The 15,704-nt window shown below is 37.7% G+C and overlaps 2 gene segments (V, D, J or C); both read left to right on the top strand.

Annotated features, from left to right (window-relative positions):
• The first annotated feature begins 2,736 nt into the window (after positions 1–2,736).
• LOC115784421 (Ig heavy chain V region 6.96-like) lies at positions 2,737–3,187 on the top strand. The segment is given in 2 exon segments: positions 2,737–2,787; positions 2,874–3,187. Coding segments are annotated over 2 exon segments (360 nt in total).
• A 3,696-nt stretch (positions 3,188–6,883) lies between these two features.
• LOC115784422 (Ig heavy chain V region 5A-like) lies at positions 6,884–7,304 on the top strand. The segment is given in 2 exon segments: positions 6,884–6,923; positions 7,012–7,304. Coding segments are annotated over 2 exon segments (333 nt in total).
• The last annotated feature ends 8,400 nt before the right edge of the window (positions 7,305–15,704 follow it).

Below are 15,704 nucleotides of genomic sequence, written 5' to 3' on the forward strand. Positions count from 1 at the left end.
CAGCAAATTCACTTCCACCATTGCCTCCCTAAATTGTGGGGTCCCACAGGGTTCAGTCCTGGGTCCATTATTATTTTCTTTTTATATGCTCCCTTTAGCTGGCATCATTCAGTCTTTTAAGGTGATTTCTTACCATTTACATGCTGATGATATTCAGCTGTATATGTCTTATAAGCCCTAGCAGCTGGATAGGTTGTCCACCCTAGTCCAGTGTTTAACCCTGATCAGTGAGTGGCTCTCCAGTAATTACCTTGTTTTAAATGCCAATAAGACTATAGCTCCTCCTGAGCTATATATAAAAGTCAGTCAGAGGCTTGCCTCTTTTTGTCCTACCGCTAAGTCCAGCATCCGTAATCTTGGAGTAATATTTAATTCCTCTTTGAGCTTTGACTCACACGTAAGAGCTCTGTCTCGTTCCTGCTTCTTTCATTTAAGAAATATCTCTAAATTAAGACATATGGTCTCCAAGGCTGATCTGGAAAAAATTATTCATGTATTTGTGTCTTCGCGTTTAGATTATTGCAATGCCCTGTTTACTGGCTTGGACAAATCATCTCTTTCACGTCTCCAAGCAATACAAAATGCTTCAGCCAGATTATTAACAAATTCTAGCAAGCAAGCTCACATTACTCCGATTTTACGTTCCTTACATTGGCTCCCAATCGATTTTAGGATTCAATTTAAAATTCTCGTTTTCACATACAGAGCATTAAATGGCCAGGCTCCAGATTATATTTCCGAGCTTCTCATGAAATATACTGCTTCTCGCTGTCTTCGTTCGCAGGCTCAGAATTTGTTAGTTGTTCCCTGCACACGACTAAAGACTAGGGGGGACAGAGCCTTTCAGTCAGTGGCACCAAGGCTGTGGAACAGTCTACCCCTACATCTACGCTCAGCTGACTCTGTGGATTCTTTTAAAAAACTTTCCTTTTTAAAAAGGCCTTCTATTGAGAAATTTTAATGAATTTTAGTTTTAGCTATTATGGTGTTTATTTACTGTCTGTTTTTGTGTGTTTTCTGCATGTACAGCGCTTTGTGACTAGTGTCTGTGAAAAGCGCTAAATAAATAAAATTTACTTAATTACTTACTTACTTACCATGACCATGGTACTGAGCATGCTCATTTAGTCTCTCATTTCAAACAAGAAGACTGCAGTTTATTACTGTGCAAAGGAGTCATAGTAACACAGGAGACTGAAAAGCCTTGCAAAAACTGTTGTCTGTTTGAGAAGCACTGAACCATGTCAGGCTTAGAAGACAAACTACTGTATGATAAATAGTTAAACATGAAATATATATTTTAGACATGGAAAATGATGCTCAAATTTAGTCAGTAACAGATTTAAACATATTAAGTCAGCCTTGTGAGCAACTCCAGACAATGTGGATGAAGTTTCCTTTTTTTATGAGTCTTACTTGTGTCTACAGACACTAGGCTTAGCAGGGCTACTCTCTTGGTTTCATCTGAAACCACTGAGTGAAATGACTCATGCCTCCTTTCACACCTTGGCACATGTGATTATGCACATAAACAATGGAGGGTTATAACCACCTCCAGGGGACTACGCCCACAGGGGTTAAATACCTGGGTCTCTCCACCATTTGGTTGAGAACTGAAGAAGCCTTTTGGATGAGAGGTGAAACGTCTTCAAGAAACAAAAAGAAGTCCATTCGCCTTTTTTCAAGCTCCATAGACTACTATGACCTGGATGACTGACAGTCTACACAGACACTTTTGAAACATGTTAATACAGTAATATGTACATAAAATAACAGGTATTTTGCATCATATCTGGATTTGACAAAACAGACTAAATACAGAGGACAGGAAAAGCTTTTGAGTGGTGGATGGATACAGTCAATCTGTCAGATGTGCCTAGTAACACTCAGGGTCTTAAAGCCAAGAACATTACACCAGATTTTGCAGTTTACCATCCTGGTCAAAGAGGAAAAAAAGTAGTAGAACTGGGCGGTTGCATTAAAAACACAGACAAATCATCCATTTGAATTGTACAGATACAGCAACTTAAAATGGTCCCTTGACCATGGCGAGTGCATGGCCCATCCTTTGATGATCCTTGGCCCTGTAATGAGATCCTCCGCTTGTGATGTGGGCAGTGCAGCCACGAGTGGTAATGCCCCCAAGCAGCATTTAGGAAAACTGGTGCTAATGTCTTGTGCATCTATCAGGAGGAGCAGCGATAATGGAAGTGCTTCATTTACAGCCTGCTATGCTGTGTATGCATACATTTAAAATGTGCTCAGGGGTTCTATAATTCTAACAGCATCATAATGGTGAACCTTTCTGTAAAACACTGATATAGATATTTGTAGGTTTGCAGGTTTTCTTATTATCTGTAGAGTACTTTAGCATGTCTACATTTGATTTCTATATATTTAAATGTTATTCGCCCTATGATACTACATAACAGTCAAAACATTTTTCGTACTAAATCACAAATAGTTTATTTGAGAATACTGCAGACAGTTTATATAATTTTTGTCTGCAAGTTTTCTAAGTCATGTTTTTTGTGAAGAAATCAGTGAAAACATCTGGTTTCACATTAAAGCTTCTGGGACATCAGGTTAGTTAATCTTAGGGAAAAAACTCTATTAATAATTCACCAGTTCAGTCATGCTTTAAAGGAGGAGTCGATGCAAATATTCCATCTTCTAACCTGCTACTTATCTGACTGTTTAGAGTATTACAGTACACAATAGTGGACAGATAGTTACACAAGATGGACTGTTGGACAGCACTGATACTTTTAACTGTCTGTTGGGCAGGTGATGCTCTTTACTGATGTTCTGATGTTTCTTTAATTTTTGATGATACTTCATTGTTTTATGATCCTTTTTATTTCTGTTGACAGGTGTTGATGGTCAAACTCTGACAGAATCTGAACCAGCGGTAAAAAGACCAGGAGAATCCCACAGACTGACCTGTACAACATCTGGATTCACATTCAGCAGCTACTGGATGGCCTGGATCAGACAGGCTCCTGGAAAAGGACTGGAGTGGATTGCTTATATTAGCACTGGTGGGGGCAGCACCTACTACTCTCAGTCAGTCCAAGGCCGCTTTACCATCTCCAGAGACAACAGCAAACAGCAGCTGTATCTGCAGATGAACAGCCTGAAGACTGAAGATTCTGCTGTTTATTACTGTGCTCGAGATCCACAGTGACTGGAGCTGTTTAAGCAGCTGTACAAAATCCTCCATGTGTCAGGAGGAATTAAAAAAAAAAAAAAAAAAAAAAAAAAACACAATTTTTAGAGGAACATATGCATAGAATTTGGACATATGTTGCAGCTGTTGTTGGAACACTAGAGGAAATTCAGTGTCATGCCTCTCCCTTTAGAAAACAGCTGGAACAGTGATGGCTCGAGCTTTATGCATGAATTTAGCTAGAAGACTGAAGTAGCCGATTTTTAAAGTTAAAGTCAATCCAAACTTTATTCTCATCTCAGCCATCTACAAATATACAAAGAGACAACATTGTGAAGGTCTGGGTCCACAATCCAAATAAAACAAGACATTTTGCTCTGACACGGGTCATTGTGCAAGTAGGAAATGCAAAAATAAATAAATAAATAACACAAACTATAACCCCTGCTGTTACTGAACTGAACCACACATACAATAAATTTATAAATCATGGTTATGTTCTCACAGATCTAATGATCTTTGAACTTTGTATAAAAGGAATACAAATATACCCAGAATATTATGATGAATGTGTGGATTTATTTACAGGAGCTTTTGTAAAGCAGAGACAAGTAAAGCTACACTCAACTGCTGTGTACAGTATTGATTTCATCCTGGCAAACTCACTGGTTGTTCAGCCTGGAGAGTTTTTGACCATCACTTGTTGGGTCGCCAGTTACTCTTTGAAAATATCTGTGCAACAGTTTGGGTTTGAGAGGATTTACTGGATTTTTCATCAGTGGGGCCTCAGGTTTGATAAAAGTAGGTTTTTAAAGAACAAGTTCTGCTCCAGCAGAGACACTTCTGCTGGAACAGTGACAACAGTAACCCGAGGACACCGCTGTTTATTACTGTGTGAGTCTTTGGGTCACAGTGATACAAACATGCATAAATACTCAGCAAGACACAACCACACATGTTAAATAAGAGTAAAAAAGAAAGACAATGTTACTTCTTGATATGATAAATTCTTAAACTTACAGATCCACTCTGTTCTCATTGGAAAAAAATAAATGAATGTAGACAGTCTGGTTGTTTTGATGGAATTCATGATTTAAGAATCTAATCTAATAAAATCATTATCATTATCTATGATGACATTTTTAGTGAAGACTTCTTGACCTCTTATTTTTATTATTTGTATTATAGTGTCTAGCCCTTTCATGCATGGATGAGACTACAGTGTACAGCTGATTAAAAGTTGTTTATCTCTTCAAATACATAAAATCTTGGGCACTGGTCCACATAGTCAACAGCAGGTAGGGCTATTTCACCCTTTCATACAAAAAAACCCCATTGAAAATCCTTTGAGAGGGCTACAGGGGTCACTGATTCCAAGATGGCTGATGGAGACAAAAAGAGATCAGGCACCTTAGCTATCCCAGCATCTACCTTCTATAAAAAGAATCCACTAAAGGTAAAAAAAATAAAATAAGACTAATGAGCATCTTAGGTAACATAATGTCCAAGAAATATCTCAATTTTGATTTTTCATTTGGAGAAAATACTAATTTTCCATGTGTACACTGTAGTGACCATAATGCACTGGCCATGTCTACATGGCCATGTGCATGTGCTATTTCCACTGTGTTCTAGCTAGTCATCACTGAATGTTTGCACTTTCAATGCATATTTTATGCATTGAAAATGTTTTGTTTCTTTATATTTTATAGAGCTTCAAGAGACAGGAGTACATAGTTATAGAGTTGGCAGTTTCCTGAATCAAGTGAGGAAGAGTGTGGTGATAGTGGCAGTGATGAGGATGTGAGTACAGAATGAGAGTTCTGTAACCTCTTACTGGGTGCGAGTATGAGTTCAGTGACTATGTACATGGTGATAAGGGATGGTGTGTGTGTGTTTCTAAAGTGATATGAATTGATAATAAAGTGATTTGAAATAAATTGAGTCGTTCGAGAGAATAGTCAAGAATAAAGTATGTAGTGCACCCTTTGCCAGGCAGAATTAGGTATACTACAGGCAGGAAAGACTAGTAATGAATGTGGTGTGATTATACAGGTATACTGGGATATTATTTCAAGATTTACACAGTATTTCAACAAATTACCATATAATTCTTTGTTTTAAGGAAAGCGCACAGAGTACACTGTAGTGTACAAAAAAATAATTCCTTAGGGGATGGAGATAGAAAAAAAAATTGTTTCTCAGTATGTTTTTGTACCCTTATGGAACCCTAAAATCACTGCATAAAAAAATCTGTAATCAAAATTTAATAATTCATGCATGAGAGGGCTAGTGAAAAACTGATATTATAGGGCAAAAACAAAAGGGACATTCCTCTGCTGCCAAGTTTTTGTTGTTTTTTTCTTTTATATGCTTAACAATGGCCAGTCTCATTGTGTTTTTGGCAGAACACTCAGAGTTTGATACAGTATGTATTAGAAACAGAGAGAACATCATTTATGCTTGGCTTCTTTTTTATCAGTGATAGAAAAACCAGTGATTTTCAGATTTTGGAGTGAAATCAAACTGGGCCTGTGTCTCTGAGAGAAAAAGACTTTAAGATATAGTAAAGATCTATTTCTTAAAAGCAAAACTAACAAAAAAATAACAAAAAAAACCAAATTATTTCATAATTTGTTGACACCAAACATAACTAGAAAAGAACAAAAGACCAAAACAAAAGAACAAGAAAACCCTGGCCCACCGGCCCAGGACCATGACAATTTGTTGGTCTGCTTTCAAATACATATAAACTTAAGTGACATCCCATTCTTAATCCATAGGCTTTAATGTGATGTCGGCCCACCCTTTGCAGCTATAACAGCTTCAACTGTGCTGGGAAGGCTTTCCACAAGGTTTAGGAGTGTTTAAGGCAATTTTTGACCTTCCAGAAGTGCATTTATGAGGTCAGACACTGATTTTGGACAAGAAGGCTTGGTTCTCGATACTCACAATCACTGAAGGTGTTTGAATAGGTGCACAAAATCCTGCACTGTCCTCATCCCCACTGCATGTATGCTGCATGATCAATGCCTTTGTTTTCACTATTTTATAAAGTTCAATTTTATTGAATATTTTTAAAAGACCCAATAATAATAATAATAATAATAATAATAATAATAATAATAATAATAATAATAATAATAATAATAAATTATTATACTTATTCTAATAAAAACTTTTTTGTTGTTGTTTTGCAACAATCCCACCATTAATAGTGTTTAATAAAAACTTTGTGACTGGTAGTATTTTCTTCCACTGACACCAAGAATTTTACCTCTGATATTGAAATCTGAAATAAATTGATTTACACACAAACAGTTTGTACAGGATGTCTCATATTATGTGTGTCCTCTTTTTCATATAAAAAGTACTGCAAATTAAGTCCTACTGTTATTTCACCAAAATAACAGCTGTGATCCAAGTACACTCTAGTCCTCCCTACGAGGAATAATGAATACAGCACCTAACACCTGCACAGCATTGTTAACAATACTGAAGAGAAAACATAGACACAACCAAGCCGATTATTCTTTCAATTCTTTCACTATATATATTTTTTTTCTTTTTTTTTTTTACCTTTGTTCCAGTTCCCATCACTGATGCTTTAAATATTTGATTCTATGCAAACTCACTGACTTCCTCTGTTGCTTAGCTATAATTCCTTCATGGCCATGAAGTGGTGTTTACAGCACATCCTGCTCACCAAAAACCATGTTTTCTGTAGCTCTGTTACTGCTCTTGGCAGCTGGATGTGAGTCTTTTTATATTTGTAATAGTGATCAGTCCTTCTTTTGTAGTGTCACTTGATAATTTATCACAAAACATTTTCTTTTTTACAGGTGTGAAGTGTGAACAGCTGACACAGCCAGCCTCCATGTCAGTGAAGCCGGGTCAACAGCTGACCATCACCTGTCAGGTCTCTTATTCTGTGGATAGCGACTACACAGCTTGGATCAGACAGCCTGCAGGGAAAGGACTGGAGTGGCTCAGTACAGACAGTGATGTCAAAGATTCACTAAAACACAACTTCAGTGTTGAATTAGACTCTTCCAGCAACACAGTGACTTTAAAAGGACAAAATCTGCAGCCTGAAGACTCTGGTGTATATTACTGCGCCAGAGAGCCACAGTAACACAAACCATCAACAAACCTGAACAAAAACTTTGCATTGTCTAAACATTTATAGCAAGTCATCACCAGTGGAGGAGCTCTTGGACCACCATAAACAGAGACAAGCAGTTTGCTCTTATATTAAAAAGAAACTAACTTTAGGTGTTCATGTACAGTGTCAGGCATAACATACTCTATAGTAATACTTTACTGTAATTGCAGCTTTTATTGCTGTGATATCACATGATAAAAATATATATTTTACAATGCAAGTATTAAACAATACTAACATGTGAATCTACTATCACTGAACATTCAAATTAATTAATGAAATGCAAAAACACTCCCTTTATTCAAATTAGACAAAACTACACATATTTCACACATATAAGTGTAAATGCAAAGTTCCTTCATTCAAATAACCATCAAGCACTTCCTCCTAATTGAAGTAAAGTGCGACTGCATCAGTGAGAGGACAGAAGAGCTCAGTTCAGCTTCAAGATCAACCATGTTCTTTGTACCACTGATGTTGCTGCTAACAGCGGGATCCTGTGAGAAACTTCACAAAGTAAATTCAATAGTATTGTCAAACAATCAAATGAGTAATGACAACAATGTTGATTTGTTTCCACAGGTGTGTACAGTATTGATCTCATTCAGCCAGACTCATTGGTTGTTCAGCCTGGACAGTCGTTGTCCATCACCTGTCGGGTCTCTGGTTATTCTGTGACTAGCTACCACACAGCATGGATGAGACAGCGTGACGGAAAACAAATGGAGTGGATTCTCATCATGTGGTCTGATGGGAGCGATAGCAAAAATGATGCTTTAAAAAACAAGTTCAGTGTCAGCAGAGACACTTCTGCTGGAACAGTGACAATAACAGGACAGAATCTGCAGCCTGAGGACACAGCTGTTTATTACTGTGCACGTTACCACACAGTGATACAAACCACTGACAGACCTGCACAAATACCAAGCAACACACAACAACAAACATACTGTACATGTGAATATGAACAATGAAGACATAAGAACCTTGTAAAAACCCATCCATAACATGAACAAATGATAAATTTAAGAACATTGTTCACTGTCTTTACATGCTTTCATTTCTTAAGGACATATTTATATGAAATTCTCTTTTTTTTTTATATAACCTGCAGAATAATTCTTTTCTTAAAACTAAGAGAAGAAATATTTGCAAATAATTCAATTAAACAACATAATGAGCAATTCTATACAGCTATGAAAATAATTCTACATTATAGTGTAACATGAAAATGTAGGGCAGGACTGGAGTGTGTTGCTCTTACTATATGTGTGCTTACATTTATTACTCCGTCTCTGCCCACAAAAATGACACAAACAAAAAACAAATACTTCAAGGCCAGTTTACCCTTTTCAAAGAAAGCAGCAGAGAGCAGCTGCATTTGTATTTTAATGGAAACATAAAAACTGATTCTGACCAAAAGAAATAACCAAATTAAAAAAACTGACTCACTTACCAGCTTTAACAGTGAATGCCTGTGAAAGAATCTGGCTGCAAAGACCACCACTGAGGTATAACTGACTGAAATCAATTTGATTTCCAGGAGATTGAAAAAAACTGCTTCTGGAAAAGCTTCTGGAAAAAAAAGTCTTCTGAAAAAGATTATTTCACCAAAGAAAGGAGTCAACAGAGCAGAAAAGTCAGTAACTGTCCTTTTTGTAAGCACATGAGGGTCATAAATTTCAGGTTAATATTATTAAGTCAATACTGAAATCTATCAATAAAAAAATATATAATTCAGTACTTGGTTCTGATGATAAATATAATCATTTAAATGAAAATGTGAAAAATATCCTTCATAAGGTTCTTTGTTATATAATATTCAGTTTACATGAAAATAAACTAAATATGATTTATGATTTATATGATCTGTAAAATTAATTAAAAAACATTGCAAGATGGTCACACAAAAATAAATGCAAAAAAAAAAAACTCGATAAGTAGTGTGGTCAAGAAGAAAATATAATATTGGATTTAAATATAATCTATTTAAAAACATGCAAATAAAAATGTTGCTCAAAAGGGAGTGGTGCATCTGTGCTTCAGTGAGACGATCCACCAGCCAGACTCAATGGCTGTGCAGCCTGGACAGTCTTTGACCATCACCTGTCAGGTTTCTGGTTATTCTGTGACTCACTATGGAACAGGCTGGATCAGACAGCGTGAAGGAAAACCAGTGGAGTGGATTCTCACTATTTGGGGTGGTGGGAGCGCTAACAAAAATGATGCTTTAAAGAACAAGTTCAGCATCAGCAGAGACACTTCTGCTCAAACAGTGACAATAACAGGACAGAATCTGCAGCCTGAGGACACAGCTGTTTATTACTGTGTACGTCACCGCACAGTGATACAAACCACTGAAAATGACCATGACCATTTAAATGTGCATATGAGTGATGGAGAGTTTCCCACAGCAGCTGTGCACCAGTCCAACACAGAGCTTTACTGTAAATACACAACAGTACAGCAAACTAACCTGTTTATCCTGCACTAAACTGCAGTATTTTCATGCAACCTATGAATAACACAAAATTAGTGTACCTCAGTTATGAAAATACATAACTTCAGCAGATTTAAAAATGAGGACATTACATGTAAGCTTTAAATTTCCAGTTTAACAGATATCACTAAGCAGTCCTTACATTTAAATGTAACCTCTCTTCATCCTTTCCTGTCCTCCTCTTCTCTTTCTCCATCTCTAAGTGAAGTTATCTCTCATTCTTTTCTCCCTCTGGGACTTACAGGACCTGGACCTTTAGCTCACAGATACACAGTGTGACAATCTGCATGCAAACAGTTTGTGTGTTTGCTGATATCTGTCCAGCGGAAATGTTGCATTTGAAATTGCTTCATTTATGCTCCTCATTTGTTGCGCTAGTTGGATGCTGAAGTACAGCGACCACAACTTGCAGACATGTGCAGATGCTTGGACCCACTTTAACCCCTGAGTTTAGCACTATAATTGATGCATTGATTATATGGTTTTGCCTCTTTCAGCTCTTTGTATGCAATAAACCCTGGAGATGGATACACCAATAATATTGGCTTTTATGTGTAATTGTTCCTCCATTTAGTCTCAGATTGGTTTGAACAACTTCCCTCAAATGTGTTAAACATAAAGTAACAAGTCTATTTTTAAAATGTAAGGAGTAGAAATTACAAATATTTGTGTAAAATTGTAGTAAAATGTAGTCAGAAAAATAAATACTCAAGTAAAGTACAGATGCTTGAAAATTCTACTTAAATACAGTAATGATGTGTTTGTACTTCATTACTTCCCGCTTCTGTTTATTAATTAATTAATTAATAGTAGTAACTTGTGGTTTTACAAAGGAGGTCAGGAAATGGCCTTTCGTTTCAAGGCCATTTCCTCACAACTTGAGACAAATCACCTCAAAGTCAAAGGCTTGGATGAAGAAGAGTTTGCAGTTTAATTCTGTGACATTTAGTAAATCTAGTAAATTACAGAGTCTGATAGCAGCAGATACTCTCAGTAGTTCTGAAACATTTCATGGCAGGTTTCCAGACATGTCATCCCAACATGCCAGTTTTTTGTTGATACGCCAGTACAAACAATGTCTGCTTTGTTTTTTGTTTTTGTTTTTAAACTCTGAGACTTATTAAGCACATTCAGAATTTTATATTTTGTGTCTTTTTGGTTTCTGCGTTTTTCTTGTCGCTGACAGAACTAAGTTATTAACACATATGAGATGCAAACACAATGTCCACACTCATTTCAACTCAGTCCACACAGTGAGGAGGAGTCAATGCAAAACTCAGATGTCTTTCACTCACTTATCAGGCTGCAGAGAGAGTGAAGGTCAGTGAACACACAGTTTGATATGATGGACTGTAGCACAGGATTGCTGCTTTTAGCTCTCTGCTGGGCAGGTGAAAACATATTATTATTAATATTATTATTTGTCTTCAAAAAGTTAGAGCTTGAATTAAAATTACTTTCTTTTGATTTCACAGGTGTTGACGGGAGAATCCCACAGACTGACCTGTACAGCCTCAGGATTCACATTCAGTGACTACGAGATGGGCTGGGTCAGACAGGCTCCTGGAAAAGGGCTGGAGTGGGTTGCACACATTTATACTGATGCTAGCGGCTCTTTCTACTCTCAGTCAGTCCAAGGCTGGTTTACCATCTCCAGAGACAACAGCAGACAGCAGGTGTATCTGCAGATGAACAGCCAGAAGACTGAAGACTCTGCTGTTTATTATTGTGCTCGAGAGTCACAGTGACTAAAATCGGTTCAACAGCTCTACAAAATCCTTCAGAATGTGTGTTGATTATCTTGTTTTGAAAATTAACTCTGAGAGAGACATTTGACAGGTATAATTAAGATGGTTTACCATCTCCGTCTCTGGAGATGGTAAACCATCCTTGAACTGACTGAGAATAATAGTTGTAAGCACTGTCATATCTGATATAAGTAATCCACTCCAGGCCTTTTCCAGGAGCCTCTCTGATCCAGTGCACGTTGTAGCCTCCAAAGTTATATCCAGATGTTGTACAGGTCACTTTGCGGGATTCTCCTGGTCTTTTAACTGCTGGTTCAGAGTCTGTCAGAGTTTGACCATCAACACCTGTCAACAGAAATAAATATGCACATATTAAAATATAAACATAAAACGTGATCATAAATTAAAGAAACATACAAACATCATTGAATAGTTTCACCTGCCCAACAGGCTGTTACAAGTAACAGTGCTGTCCAACAGCCCATCCTGTTCAATCGTAATACCAATGCTACTTCTCTGAGACTAAATCGCACCTTCTTTATATTGATTTCGGCTATTCTTTCCATTCTTGTCCCTTCTGTTGTCATCGTGTAATTGATCTGATTAAAAGTAAAGAAAGAAAATAAAGTTATCCACAGTTAATAAAACACGGTTGTCAATTAAAATGATAACTTATAAAATTATAACAAGCAGTTGTTCACACATTTGGGGCTCATTTCAGGCCTCACCAGACATTCCCATACATAGTTAAAGTGCTCAGAGTGAACATGCTCTCATCTGTGAAAAGCACAGGACACAAGTTGTTCCCTTGTTATAATAATGGCCTATGTCATTTTTAATGAAAGTTTCATTTTCGCCTAAATGATCTAGTTTTCAATATCTCATTCAGTTAGGTCTGTTTTTGATTGTTTATTCAGAGACACTCACAGCAGTGGCCTCCTGGAGGTCATTTTGTAGGCCTCTGGCAGTGCTTATCCTGTTCCTCCTTGGAAAAAGGAGCAGATACCGGTCCTGTTGATGGGTTAAGGACCTTTTACAGCCCCGTCCAGCTCTCCTAGAGTAACTGCCTTCCTCCTGGAATCTCATCCATACAGATTCCAGGGTGCTGGGAGACAGCAAACCTTCTGGCAATGGCTCATATTGATATTGGAGGAGTTGGAATACCTGTGAAACTTGTGTTTTCTTTCAAAGAGTCTCCATCAGATAAAAGTTTCCAGGCAGGTGAGAAGTTTCACTGATGTGAGTTGTGCTTAATTTAAACTGACCAGGGTCAGTTTACCATTTCCAGGCACAAAAAAACAGCAGCTGCATCTCCGCATGAACAGTCTGAAAACTGAAGAAAAGAAAAAAAAATCAAAAAGAAATAGGCAAAATTCACATCTCAAATCTGCCATTGGTCACTGAACCTTTGTGCAAATGCACAGTCCCTTTATTCAAATGAACACAAAGCACTTCCTCATAACTGTAAGCTGTGTGGCTGCAACAGTGAGAGGACAGAAGCGCTCACATCAGTTCAGCTTCAGTAACAACCATGTTCTCTGTATCTTTGATACTGCTGCTGGCTGCTGGATCCTGTGAGGAGCTTTCATTAGATTCACTCTAATAACACTAAATATTCAGATGAATGATGGAAATAATGTTAATGTCTGTTTCCACAGGTGTGTACAGTATTGATCTCATCCAGCCAGACTCATTGGTTGTGCATCCTGGACAGTCTATGACCATCACCTGTCGGGTCTCTGGTTATTCTTTGACTGATAGCAGCTATGGAACATGCTGGAACAGGCAACATGCAGGAAAAGCAATGGGCTGGATTTTATGCATGTGGTCTGGTGGGAGCAATAGCAAAAATGATGCTTTAAAAAACAAGTTCAGTGTCAGCAGAGACACTTCTGCTGGAACAGTGACAATAACAGGACAGAATCTGCAGCCTGAGGACACAGCTGTTTATTACTGTGCACGAGAGGCACAGTAATACAAACCACTGACAGACCTGCACAAATACTCAGCAACCAGCAACACACTACAATATATTTACTGAATATGTGAATATGACTGAGTGATAGTATGAGACAGAAGGTTTGTTGTGTAAATCTTTGACTAACTTTGTTTCAAACTGTTAGTTGACAAATAAATGTCTTCCTGCTGAACCACATATATTCAATCAAGATAAAATTTTAAATAAATAAAACTTAATTTAGTCTTTAACAAGACCAACTGGACCAGGTTTAAAACGATACTACTCTGCCTCTTGCTGCACAAACACAGATTTTAATCAGTTCAGAAACATAAATTAAAAAAAAAAGTATTTTAAATATATTTACATTAAAAAGAATCATAGCTGAAATAAAAGGCTTGAGCACAGTGTGAGGTGGTGAACTGCCATTATCTACAGAGGTATTGAAAAAGTAAGGTTGTTTATTAGCAACACAGCTTGTTAAACTATGTACATTTCATCAAACCAAGTTATTTCTCAGAGATCCTGATCTAAAGTGTCAGTGGAGCCTGTTTTCTTAAAACAGACATGGCAGGAGTTTCCGTCTCAGTCATCACGTTTTTCATTACTAAGGTGCTAAACGAGTTATTTAAAGTTTTGTATATCACATATTTTGGCCAAGGTGGTTACAAAGAGGAAACTAATCTGTTAAGATAATAAATGAGAGCGCTTCTTACTGGGACCAGTACTGGGACCCCTCCTCTTTTCCATCTATACTACCTCTTTGGGCCCAGTTATTTCCTCTCATGGGTTCTCCTACCATTGCTTTCCTGATGATACTCAGCTCTACTTATCATTCCCGCCGGATGACTCTACGATCTCAGCACGGATATCTCATTGTCTCTCAGATATGTCCTCATGGATGAAGTCACACCATCTTCAACTTAATCTTTCTAAGACTGAACTACTGGTGTTTCCTGCAAAACAGTCAGTTTAACACAATTTCACCTTAACAATCGATTCTTTCTCACTTTCTCCGGCGAAGGTTGCCAGGAATCTGGGAGTCACGTTTGACGACCAGTTATCATTTACACACCAAGTGGCCTCTGTTGCTCGATCCTGTCGCCTTGCTCTATATACTGTAACATCAGACAAATTAGACCATTTCTAACGCAACATGCTGCTCAGCTCTTGGTGCAGGCTGTGGTCATCTCGCGCCTTGATTATTGTAATGCAGTGCTAACAGGCCTTCCAGCCTGTGCTATTAAGCCATTACAGATGATCCAGAACGCAGCAGCACGTCTGGTCTTCAACCTTCCAAAACGGGCACATGTCACCCCACTGCTCATTGAGCTTCATTGGCTTCCGGTTGCTGCTCGGATCAAATATAAAGCCTGCACGATTGCCTATAAGGTAATGACAGAACAGGCGCCTTACTACTTGCACTCGCTCCTAAAGGCCTATGTTCCATCTCGGCCTCTGCGCTCCTCCACTGAATGTCGCCTTGCTTTACCCAACATCCACCCAAAGCAATGCAGACTGTTCTGCTCCATAGTTCCCAGATGGTGGAACAAGCTGCCCACCTCCACCAGAGCAGCAGAGTCCCTCGCCATTTTTAAAAAACTCCTAAAATCTGAGCTTTTTAGAGAACACCTGCACTAAGACAATTAACTCTGATGTGTATAGACATACATTTTTAATGTGCCATTGTTTTTTAATGTTTAACTGTTTTAATGTTTTATTTTTGTTTTGGCTTTTTGTATTATTGTGTCATCATTGTAAGTCGCTTTGGATAAAGGCATCTGCTAAATGTAATAAAGTAAAGTAAGTATATATCACAGTGATGCTAAAAAGCAAATTCATGCATTTATTATTTCTAGACTGAACTATTGTTATTCATTATTATCAGGCTGTCCTAAAAGCTGCCTGAAAAGCCTTCAGCTGATTCAAAATGCTGCAGCTAGAGTACTGACAGGGACTAGAAAGAGAGAGCAGATTTCTCCCATATTGGCTTCTCTTCATTGGCTCCCTGTTAAATCTAGAATAATATTTAAAATTATTCTCCTCACATACAAGGTCTTGAATAATTAAGTCCCATCTTATCTTAAAGGCCTTATAGTACCATATCACCCTTATAGAGCACTTCGCTCTCAGACTGCTGGCTTACTTGTGTAGAATGGGAGACA

The sequence above is a fragment of the Archocentrus centrarchus genome, chromosome 8 (genome assembly GCF_007364275.1).
Source record: "Archocentrus centrarchus isolate MPI-CPG fArcCen1 chromosome 8, fArcCen1, whole genome shotgun sequence".
NCBI classification, from domain to species: Eukaryota; Metazoa; Chordata; class Actinopteri; order Cichliformes; family Cichlidae; genus Archocentrus; species Archocentrus centrarchus.